Raw genomic sequence first — 12,332 nt, 5'->3', positions numbered from 1 at the left:
TTCTCTTTCTCTTTTTTCCTTTCATTAACAACCAATATTTATCCATTTACAATCATATTAATTTGACAGCTATAGATAATTAATTGTATTGAAGAAAATAAATAATTAATAGAAAAAAATATAATTGCATTACTAATATCAATATTTACATCCTGATTCAAAAATTAAAAGTCCAAAATAACATATATAATATTCTCAACATATATAGTTAGAAATAGAACTAAATTAACATTACTATCTAGCTTCACATTATGTAGTGTTGCAAAGCTGGCCTTGGCTTCATCAAGGCATTGAATTAATTATCATTTTTCTTGAGGCTATGGTGTCGCAATGTCCTGATCTGGCATCAGGGTGTTACATACGCTTCAGAGTTGATGGTTTGGATGCTGCAGTGCTGGTTCAACAGTTGTGATTTGTTTTAAAATTTCTTGAGTTTTTCCTGCACAACATCAACAAAAAATAAATATTTTTACTAAAATTTAAGATAATAAAATACTACATAATTTTCACTTAACAATAACATATTTTCTGATATACTAGCACAAAGAGTCATAAGGGTCTGAATTATAATATTTTTCTTGATGGAAGACATAAGGGTTTAGAGAAATCTATTATATTTTTTCTCTGATATATGTGGTATTTATTTATTTACATTTATTGTAAAGTCTATTTAATTTATGTTATTTGCTAGCACTACTTTGTTCAGTATAATAGAATGTTCATAGTTTCCTTTAATTAAGTGTGTATAATGAGTTAAAGATTTAAAGTCTATATCAGTAGGTGTGACCAACTGAGCTGTGTTTGCTCATACCTATTATGCATTTTGTTTCACGTCATAGAAAGGGTAAGGAGTTAGTTGAGTAATTGGAGGTCCAGGATCTTAATCTTCTGAGTTTGTTTTGACAATTTTTTTGGTTTTTGATTTTGTATAGTCATGACTATAATATGCTATGTTTTATTTCAATTATGTACCTATGTACTGTAGTATGTAGATTTTGTTGTATATATATTTTGAAGATAAATGAAATAAAAAAGAAAGTATGTTGATGAGTTTATTTGATGTTATTTGAAAGTTAATTAGTAGCTCTATAGTCTGTTAATATTTGAAAGAAATATGCAAACTTTTTCAAAACTAGATCTTAGGCTAATCAATCACCATACAACGTGATATGACATGTTTTATCTGTGTATAATATTGGTTTGGATTGTGATATAACATGCTACGAGATTTTCTCGATGATCAAGTATACACACAATTGAGGTAAGTAGGATGATAAGCTAGCGTCTTTGGTCAACAACAATGACTACTAAGGCAATGTAGGGCTGGTCGTGACTTCACAAAAGCACTAGTTTAGGTCACGTGATATGAATATTAAGGCAAATATGATAAGTCTTTACAAACTAATCCCAATCATAGGACCTTAGTAGAGGAGATTGATAACTAGACCTTGATAGGGGCAATAAACGACAACTAATTTTGTTGCATGATATATAATATTTTATAATTTTGAATAATTAAATTACACAATATTTATTTTATTCTATACTGTAATAAATATATATTCTGAATATATCCCATTAAACAAACATAAAATCTAATTGTAAAAAGGTTTTTTTTTTGGGAACAAGGCTATCTATAGGTGGAATCTACCGAGACAACCCATAGACATTGGAGAAAAAGGTCAATTTCAGTTAGGTTTGCAGTTTATGCAATTTGTTAAGTGTAAAATCATAATATCAAAATGTCTAGGGACTTCAATGAAAACATAAACCTCGGGTCCTTGGGCTTCTCTTCCCTCATCTTCTTCTCCTTAAACCCTTCCCTACCGCCATAGGGTCTGCGTCTCCCAAACTCTTATCCAAAACCCAACAGTACAACAAGCTAGATTTTTTTCATGGCGCCAGTTGCGAGCAGAACTCTTGGAGCTGCGGAAGCTCTTAAATTCCCACCTTTGACCTCAAACTTCAGTACCCGCAGAGCCGTAGGGTTCCAAAGCTCGTTTCTTTCTCAATCTCTTCTAAGTGGAAAAGGGTTTACGACCGCCGGATTGAGGTGGAATCTTAGGAGGAAGCGAGATGGAAGTTTGTCTGTTCGATGTGATGCGGCGGTTGCAGAGAAGGAGAAACCTGAGGTGGTTGACGGGGAAAAGTACGAGTACCAGGCTGAGGTGTTGTTTTTGTTCTTCGATTTTGTTTGTGAAAATTTTGAGGATATAGGTTGGCTTTAGTTTTATATTGTGGTCACCCTTTTCTTTTTATGTTTTTATCTGTTCGCAAGTTAAGTTTTTTTTCTCTACTTAGGAAAAAGTTTTGAGCTGTTCTTTCATATCCGTCCATCTACCGATAGTTGTTTTTTCTGGTTACTTTTACTTATTTATTTGTTGTTGTTATGAGTGTTGGTCTGCAGTTCGTTTATAAATGCAATATTGTTGTTTCGCACTTTGATGGTCGTTTTTTAGGCAAGCTGATTGCTGCATCGTGGGGATTGGTATTGGAAGCTTTTGTTTATTTGGTTACAGATGTGCTGTTTGGTTTCAAATATAAAGCAATTTGGGCGAGCAACTAGTTGTTCTTTGGCCATTTTAATTTGAGTAGAGCAGGATTTTGGCTGATCCAATTGTCAGTCCAAGTTAAACCGAGTTTAGTGATTTTAAGCCTCGCCTTAGGGCTATTTGGTTGGATATTTAGAAATTCGGAGTAATTGCAATACGTGCATGTTAAAAATTTAAGAATTGGTTGGTTTTATGCAAATCAAATGCATTGAAATATTGTGTTTGTTATGATTCCTTTCAAATCAATTGCAATGCTAGGAGGGCGGGTGCAGGTGGCGATGGATGTGGGTAGATAGGGTGCAGATGGTGGCGATGAGAGGCAAGCAAGCAGAGGCAATGAAAAGCCTAAAGTGTTGGCAGTGGCGGGCAGCCAGGCGGGTGGGATGCAACTCATGATTTGGAAATCACCAATTTGGTCTATTCCCAAATGTAGGAAAATATATGTTTTTGGGCATTTCAAATGTCAAAATTTATTTTATATTTCTTTTGCTTCATGCCAAACACTAAAACAATTGAAATATAGGGAAATGGAATTCAATACCATACAGATGCAGATGGCCAAACACCCCTTTAGTTTCTTCAGTGTTTACCTCACCAAAAGTTCAAAATCATCTTTTATTTTGGCGATAACATATTAGTAATTTAGTAATTCCTTAATTTGATGCATCTATCTTGTTTAATTGAGTAGAGTTAACTTCAATTCATTTGTCTTTACCATATTTTCTTGATTCTTGATAATGAAATGACATGCTTGCGTGTCAAGAAATGGTAGTCTGCGGGGAAACCCTTAAGCGACTTTTAGATGTCTCAACATGACTATAATTTGTTTCCTTAACTATTTCCTTAATTTTCATAATTTACAAATCCTGTAAGAGCATTTCTTGTTTGGAACTTGCATGTAACTTGCTTACTAATTACTGTTACTTGTTGCCATCAATTGCATCAACATCTCCTATGCTTTGGTTATTGCTAATTTTGATGTTTTTCATTTGAAATGATTTTAATAGTGCTCTTGTTTTGGACTGATATGATTAACAGTTCAGCTTTTTTCACCTCTTCACCATAGATTGCTTATTTTTCTTTGGACTCATTGCAGGTTAGCCGCTTACTTGACTTAATTGTTCATAGCTTATACAGCCATAAAGAAGTGTTTCTTCGAGAGCTTGTAAGGTAAGTCATCCTCACTTGCATATAAACTGTGCCATGATTGGCACTTTTCTCATATTTTATTGATTTTCCATTCTTTTCACGTATTATACTATATTTATATATATAAAATACGTGATATCATGTTATTCTATTCTTCATTTTATTTAGAGAACTAGTTAAAACGATCTTCAAATGTATTTTCTTACATTACTAGTTGATAATTGATATAGTTTAGGTGTGGGATATCTGAACGGAAGAGTCATAATTGTGTAAGCTTTTAGTGTTCTTGTTTGATTTGAATGAGTGTTCTTGTATGCTTTTTTATGTCATGAAATGATTTTAGTGCATATGCAATTTCATGTTGCTTTTTGGTACGTTAGACTAGATGAAAATGGTAGTTAACATGACTGCTAAATTTTTTAGGTTTAGCGCCATTGAGATTATAATGAACTTTGTTTTTAAGAAAAATTTATTTCAACCGCATTTTCTTTCTTTCTGCTTTGCTGCTTTTTGTCACCAGACTTGGGCTTCGTTTGGGGTGGCTTTCTTACTGCTTCTTAAAGTAGCTTTTTAGTACAAAAATATAATTGATATAGTTTTGGCGTGGGATATCTGAATGGAAGATTCATACTTCTATAAGCTTTTAGTGTTCTTGCTTGATTTGAATGAGTGTTCTTGTATGCTTTTTAATGCCATGAAATGATTTTAGTGCGTATGCAATTTCATGTTGGTTTTTGGTACGTTAGACTAGATGAAAATGGTTGTTAACATGACTGCTAAATTTTTTAGGTTTAGCGCCATTGTGATTATAATGAACTTTGTTTTTAAGAAAATTTGATTTCAACAACATTTTCTTTCTTTCTGCTTTGCTGCTTTTTTCCACCAGACTTGCGCTTCATTTGGTGCGGCTTTCTTACTGCTTCTTAAAGCAGCTTTTTAGTAAAAAATATAAAAAGCTGCTTTAAGAAGCAGTAATAAAGCAGTCTCAAACGAAATCTTAATTAAAATCAAATGCCCTTTTTGCCAGCGTATAGTGGAAGTTAAAATGCTTTAACATAATTACTAGCATTTTTTTTTTCTCTTTTTTACTATGTGAAATGGAGTTAACTCATCATGATGAGGATAATCAATGTCATTATCATATTTGTAACCTTTTATCCCAATAGTTAGGGTTGTATTTTGACTTATTCAATCATTCTTATTGATTTGTTAGTTACATCAGGTGTTAACTCTAGTTTATCTCTATCTTTTTGCTGAACATCTACTATGCTGCCTTTGATATTTACCTTTAGCATTAATTCTGTCTACCTGTCTTAGTGATATATCTTTTTCTTTCCGTTATATATGCTAAAACTATCTAAGTTTTTTTTTTCTTCCATCGATCAATTGATTCCTCTCTCTACAAGTAATAGCTTCACCACACATCATATTTTCTCATTTGTTTTTCATGCTGGGCTCTATTATCCTTTTGGTTCGATTGACTTTCCAGTTACTAAACCTTTTTTTCACTGATGGCGGACAGCTAGGCCAAACACTAGGTGTTTTTCTTCATTCTATCATTTCATTATCATCATCATTGATGGGCATATCCTTATCTTTGCAGCCAGTTATATGAACCCTACATTTATTTATTTATGTTCAGTGCTTCATGACTTGCTAACCAGAATTTATGCAAGCCTTTTATCATTTCTTACAGCATTTTTTGGTCTACATAACATTATCTTATGACATACTTCAACAATAATGCTTCTATGTTTTAAGCACCAATTAGTCCTGAATTGTCCCCATGAACATTCTCATTCCTTTGTATAACAGATGAGATGCAATTGAGCTAACATATCTAAACATAAGTTGTGAATGGAAATTATCAATTTTATTGACCTAATTGATAGGATTGAATGAAAAAAAATCAATTTTAAATCCAATAAGAGTTTCTATTATGCACTACTTTTTTTTGTTCTTTTAATTTTAAATATTTTGTTCTAGAAATTTATTTTGTTTGAGCTTCTTTACTTCGCAAAAGGTCTCACCAATTTAAACTATATTATTTATAAACATCGAGTCGCACTATTAATATCCCATCTCTGCAATCATTATTGAAAAGTTTCATATTTGTTTGAAAACATAGTCAATAGTGTTTGGAAACTTTTTGGTTACTTCATAATTATTTTTTGATGATATTTGTTACATCATGCATATCTTTATCTCATCTACTACACTTTTAAGACATAATTTCTGCTTTCATCTTATACATATAAATTCCATGATGTAATTTATTTAAACATTTTCTTCACATACATTTACATATTAGGAAAGCATAATATTTAAGAGAAAGAATTTTCAGATAGTTTTATCAGTTAAATGCATATAAAATAAAATTACTATCTAACTTGAAATATATTATACACTTCTAAAAGATAATCTTGAGCTTTAAGTTATGTGTAGTTGATGCACTTTCATTTTTACTGTTTTAATAAATAGCGTTAGCATCTTTTTTAATTATTGGACTATTAGGCTTAGGCTGCCTTAAAAAAACATTCACAAATTTCCTTTATCAATGCTTTGTCTGTTTCAGTAACGCAAGTGATGCTTTGGACAAGTTAAGATTTCTCAGTGTGACTGATCCTTCTCTGCTTGCCGACGGCTCCGAATTGGAAATTCGAATCAAGCCTGATCCGGATAACGGGACTATAACGATCACGTAACTATCCAATTATCTATTAATTCATTTTATTTGCAATGCAAACTTGCAAACTATTTTAATTATTATTTTTGTCCTGCAGAGATACTGGTATTGGAATGACGAAGGAGGAGCTGATTGACTGCCTTGGAACTATTGCTCAGAGTGGAACTTCCAAATTCTTGAAAGCATTGAAGGTTTTTGTAATTCTAACTTTCTTGTTAATTCTGGTTTGTGCTTATATTTTGTTTTTTTTTTTTTTTACATTTTGCATGCATTGACAAGTATTAATTGTTCCATAGGATAATAAGGATCTCGGAGCAGATAATGGTTTGATTGGTCAATTTGGTGTTGGTTTCTATTCTGCTTTCCTTGTTGCAGAAAAGGTACTGGGAACTTTACATTTTGGTTGCTTGACTAAATTTTCTTTAGCAATTGTTCAGAATTTATTTAAAACCTTCAAATAGGTTGTTGTGTCGACCAAGAGTCCGAAATCCGATAAGCAATATGTGTGGGAAGCAGTAGCTGACAGTAGCTCATATGTGATTAAGGAAGAAACTGATTCTGAAAATTTACTGCGTCGTGGAACTCAGATCACACTTTATTTAAGGGTATGATAAGTCTTGATCTTTGTTTTATAAATGTTTATAAGTCTAAGTCTAAGATGATTATATTACTTTGTTGTTCTAATCCTACAAACCATCTTGAAATTTATTGGCCTTGATAGGAAGATGACAAGTTTGAATTTGCTGATCCCTCAAGGATCCAGAACTTGGTAAAGAACTATTCTCAGTTTGTAGCCTTTCCCATCTACACATGGCAAGAGAAATCGAGGACTGTAGAGGTGAGTATAATTTTGAATATATAATTTATGCTAGTACTGCTTGTTGAATGCAGTGGATTGCTTGCTAGCAATTCAATCTCGGTCCAACCCCTAGTTAAGATTGGTTCGAAGTCCTCTAGTCGAGCTCATTTTTTTTTTTATAGTTTTGTTTGATCCCATCTAAATTCGAGTCAAGAATGGCTCTGTAAAGTTCAATTTAAGCTTGATTTGACTAAAAATTGATCAGATTCTAGTCTTTCAGTCTCTATAATGCACAAATGCATGTGGATATTCTTTTAAATTTAAATACAAACATAAATATGTATGCATATACATTATACATTTATTTGTATATATTTCAACATGATCTTTGAGCCAACTTAAGGGACTATTTTTTGTGCATATGTTCTTATTTGTTTTTTTTTTCTTTATTCCCCTTTTCTTTTCTGATTAGGTGGAGGAGGAAGAGGAAAAAAAGGAGGGTGAGGAGGCTAAACCAGAGGTACTTTCTTTGTTCAAAGTTGGAGTCTTAATATTTCGTTTACCAAAGTTATATTGAAGTTAATTTTTTGCTTTTCTAAACATCAGGGTGAAAAGAAGAAGAAATCTGTAACTGAAAAATACTGGGATTGGGAATTGGCAAATGAGACTAAGCCCATCTGGGTAAGCTTTAGGCAGCTATTATTTGAACTTATTTGAACATATGAAGCATGTTGTAGATTACATATTTTATAACATTTGAGAGTATTGAGCTTAATCCGTCATAATAGATTTATGAAAAATATGCCGGTGTAAAATTATTAAGTAGTCGGCATTCTTGAATTCAAGTTTTTGGTTTTAAATAAATTTGATTATTGGTGTACCTAAAATCAGGCTCTCTTTTACTTATCCTTAATAGTAAATATTTTACTGCCCTTTATTTGTAACATCCAAATACACTATTACCATGTCACATGCACTATGTATGAGGCACTACTAATTTTGCCGTCTTCTTTGCACAAGCAGATGCGAAATCCCAAGGAAGTTGAGAAAGAGGAATATAATGAGTTCTATAAGAAGACATTTAATGAGTTTTTGGATCCACTAGCTCATACTCACTTCACAACAGAGGTTGGTAGCTTTGATAGATAGTAGAATACAAGATCAAAGTGTTGGACTGTTTATGGCTATTTGTATTTTAGCATTAATATAATATGTAATTAACAGGGAGAGGTGGAATTTAGAAGCATTCTTTATGTTCCTGGAATGGCGCCTCTTAACAATGAGGATATAGTAAATCCCAAGTCGAAGAATATCCGCTTGTATGTGAAACGAGTGTTCATCTCTGATGATTTTGATGGTGAGCTGGTGAGTCATACTGGAATATGAGGAAGATCATAATATTATGTTTGTTTAATTCATTTTTTATGTTTTTGACTAATTTTGATCTGCTTGTGGTGTATCTTTTGATTTTCTTTGCAGTTCCCACGATATCTAAGCTTTGTGAAGGGTGTTGTAGATTCCAATGACCTTCCACTCAATGTTTCTCGTGAGATCCTTCAAGAAAGTAGAATTGTAAGTCCTTATGTGCGTTCAATATTCAGTAGAAGAGAGGGAGTATAAGCTAGTCTAGTTGAGCTTGACAGCACCTGGCTTAAGCTTGAACTAAAATAATTAAATGAATTTGAGCTTAATTCAATAAGCCCAAGCCAGCTCATCCACTTGCGATAGAGAAAATATAGAAGCAAATTTTACTTGTGATAATGAAACCCTGGAAAGAATGAGATGTTGGAGGAAATGATAAATTAGGAGGGGGAGGGAGAGAGAGAGAGAGAGAGAGAGAGAGAGAGAGAGAGAGAGAGAGAGCAACTAGACCTTTCTGGTTTTCTTACAAAATTTTGCATTTTTAATCTTGAATTATGATAATTTTTAATGTGTTTTTAAATTAGCTGGCTTGTGAGTTGAGGATCAAACTTATTTGGTTAGCTCATCGTGTCGAGCCAAATCTAGCTTGGCTTGGTTCAGTTGCATCATGTACTTGATTATTTTCTTATAAATCTCTCCTCTGTAGTTAGGTTCTTATATGTAAATATATACAAATCAAGTTTTTATGTGCTATATGCATGCATGGTCTTCATTTTTACTCTTTTACCACAATGATGCAGGTAAGAATCATGCGAAAGAGGCTTGTTCGGAAAACGTTTGATATGATTCAGGAAATATCTGAAAGTGAAAACAAAGAGGTAGAACTGCTTGCTGAAAATTCAACTCAGTGCATCCTACAACTTATTCTAACGAATTTTAATCAAAATTATTCAGGATTATAAAAAGTTCTGGGAAAACTTTGGCAAGCTTATTAAGTTAGGTTGCATTGAAGATTCTGGAAACCACAAGAGACTCGGTCCTCTTCTGCGCTTCTATTCTTCCAAGAGTGAAGAGGATTTAATAAGCTTAGATCAATATGTTGAAAACATGGCTGAGAACCAGAAAGCTATCTATTACCTGGCATCAGATAGCCTTAAGAGTGCTAAAAGTGCCCCATTCTTGGAGAAACTGGTCCAAAAGGATATAGAGGTTAGCAACTGATCTTCTCTTTAAGATTTTATGTTATAAACATTATTATTCTTATTATTTTTCTCTTTCAGGTAGTATATCTGGTTGAACCAATTGATGAGGTTGCTATTCAGAACCTGCAAACTTATAAAGAGAAGAAATTTGTGGATATCAGTAAGGAAGATCTTGAATTGGGTGAGTTTATTTGTAATTGAACCACTTTACTTTTATTTTTTTTAATGCATATGAATTTTTTAATTATTCATTTATTTCTCTTACCCTTTTATGGAAAACTACAGGTGATGAAGATGAAGTAAAAGAAAGAGAGAACATGCAGGAGTACAATCTCCTTTGTGACTGGTTAAAGCAGCAGCTTGGTGATAAGGTTGCCAAGGTTCAAGTATCAAAGAGGCTTAGCTCCTCTCCTTGTGTGCTGGTTTCTGGCAAATTTGGATGGTCTGCCAATATGGAAAGGTAATATCATTTAAGGTTCGCTAATCTTAGGATGATATGAGTTTTGTGCGAGCTTGGGTCATCCCAAAATTGAAGATTTTGATTTAAACTTGTTGGAATTGAAATGGTGTATGTTATACGGGAGAGATTATACTGTGCGGACACCAGACGGGAGAACCGTCTGGTTTACGCTCAGATACTGAGTGGTACCGAGTCTCAGCACTGCTCGGTATTAAGCTTGGTATCGGACGTGGCGCATTTTCATTGGAATCTGGACTGCGCACAGAATAATTTTTCTTTATACAGAGTGCTTTATATTCTTGCAGGAGTACAATCTCCTTTGTGACTGGTTAAAGCAGCAGCTTGGTGATAAGGTTGCCAAGGTTCAAGTATCAAAGAGGCTTAGCTCCTCTCCTTGTGTGCTGGTTTCCGGCAAATTTGGATGGTCTGCCAATATGGAAAGGTAATATCATTTAAGGTTCGCTAATCTTAGGATGATATGAGTTTTGTGCGAGCTTGGGTCATCCCAAAATTGAAGATTTTGATTTAAACTTGTTGGAATTGAAATGGTGTATGTTATACGGGAGAGATTATACTGTGCGGACATCAGACGGGAGAACCGTCCGGTTTATGCTCAACGCTCAGATACCGAGTGGTACCGAGTCTCGGCACTGCTTGGTATTAAGCTTGGTATCGGACGTGACGCATTTTCATTGGAATCTGGACTGCGCACAGAATAATTTTTCGTTATACAGAGTGCTTTATATTCTAATTTGTTTCTGCATGTAATAGGCTCATGAAAGCCCAAACTCTTGGAGACACATCAAGCTTGGAGTTCATGAGAGGTAGGAGAATATTAGAGATTAATCCTGATCATCCTATCATCAAGGACTTGAGTGTAAGTTCTTCACTGCAACATTTAGCATGACAGACATCTTCGAGCAGAAATTTTCCAGCGTTGTGATTGTTTGGATTCCACTTTTTGCCTATATATTTACAGGCTGCTTGTAAGCATGATCCTAACAACTCAGAAGCTAAGAGAGCTGTTGATCTTTTATATGATACAGCTTTGATTTCTAGTGGATTCACTGTAAGTATACTGATGCTTTTCTGTAGATGTGTTAAGGCTTCGTTTGAGACGGTTTTTTTTTCTGCTTTTTAAAGCATCTTTTTAGTATAAAAATTAATTTTATATTAAAAAGTCGCTTTAAGCAGTAAGAACGTCATCCCAAACGAAGCCTAAATGAGCTAAACAGGAGTGATTCAGCTTGGTTCATTGACTATCCTGCTGAATATGAACTTGCTCCAATTCATTAGCGAGTTTAAAGATCCTTAAACTGAACAGCTCCTTTCTTTTTCCAATCTGCTACAAATATTTCAGCCTGATAGTCCCGCAGAGTTGGGAAACAAAATTTATGAGATGATGGCGATTGCTCTCGGCGGTCGGTGGGGCCGATCAGATTCCGAGTTAGCTGAATATGATGATGAAGCTGATGATAAGGAAGATGGCTCATCTGAGGATGAGTTTGCAGAGCCTACAGAAGCTGAAGTTGTTGAGCCTTCAGAGGTCAGGGATGAAAGTGATCCATGGAAGGATTAGATTTTTGAAAGAATTGATCTTTGAGATGCTTTGTTCCTTGGTGAAGGTACTGAGCAAGAGAGCTATTTATATTAAGGGATCAAGAGGGCTAGAAGTAGGCATTGTAGAAGGAAGTTGGGAAAAAAAAAAAGTAAGGCTAATAACAATGGAAACATTTCTTTCTTCAGCTTTTATTATATTATTATTGAGTAATGTTCGGCTTTAAACTTAGCAAATATTGAATTTGTTTATGAAATTCGATTTATTGAGCTCAATTTACTTACAGCACCGGGGGCTACGACCCGGTGGTTCCGCCCGTAGCGCCCCTACCAGATGGGTGGGGACGATTGATGCTTGGGTCCGGTTGTCCTAGCTCCAGCTCCAAGTGCTCCTTGTCCATTGCTCTCCAAAAGGTACCTCGCAACACAAAAGAAGGGTGTATTAGAGCAGTTCTATAAGCGAATGATTATGTAAGGAAATGAAAGTGCAGTAAGAAAAAGATGAGAACATACCTTTATTATTTGGTTGAGTCGTTAGTGTTTTGGGTCCTCATTTTGCAAGCGT

At 34.1% G+C, this 12,332-nt stretch overlaps 1 protein-coding gene across 1 annotated transcript; it reads left to right on the top strand.

Moving 5' to 3' along the window:
• The first annotated feature begins 1,819 nt into the window (after positions 1-1,819).
• LOC110107958 (heat shock protein 90-5, chloroplastic) lies at positions 1,820-12,043 on the top strand. Its single transcript, XM_020838411.2, has 19 exons — positions 1,820-2,168; positions 3,649-3,722; positions 6,277-6,402; positions 6,485-6,578; positions 6,684-6,767; positions 6,849-6,992; positions 7,109-7,225; positions 7,659-7,706; positions 7,793-7,867; positions 8,210-8,314; positions 8,411-8,551; positions 8,666-8,758; positions 9,349-9,426; positions 9,503-9,757; positions 9,829-9,931; positions 10,036-10,210; positions 10,982-11,087; positions 11,190-11,279; positions 11,571-12,043. The coding sequence occupies exons 1-19, from the start codon at positions 1,896-1,898 to the stop codon at positions 11,787-11,789; spliced, it is 2,400 nt and encodes a 799-aa protein (XP_020694070.2). The 5' UTR covers positions 1,820-1,895; the 3' UTR covers positions 11,790-12,043.
• The last annotated feature ends 289 nt before the right edge of the window (positions 12,044-12,332 follow it).

This window comes from Dendrobium catenatum, unplaced genomic scaffold (genome assembly GCF_001605985.2).
Source record: "Dendrobium catenatum unplaced genomic scaffold, ASM160598v2 fragScaff_scaffold_536, whole genome shotgun sequence".
NCBI lineage: Eukaryota > Viridiplantae > Streptophyta > Magnoliopsida > Asparagales > Orchidaceae > Dendrobium > Dendrobium catenatum.
Note: the sequence above shows the minus strand (reverse complement) of the source record. Positions and strands in the feature narration are given on the sequence as shown.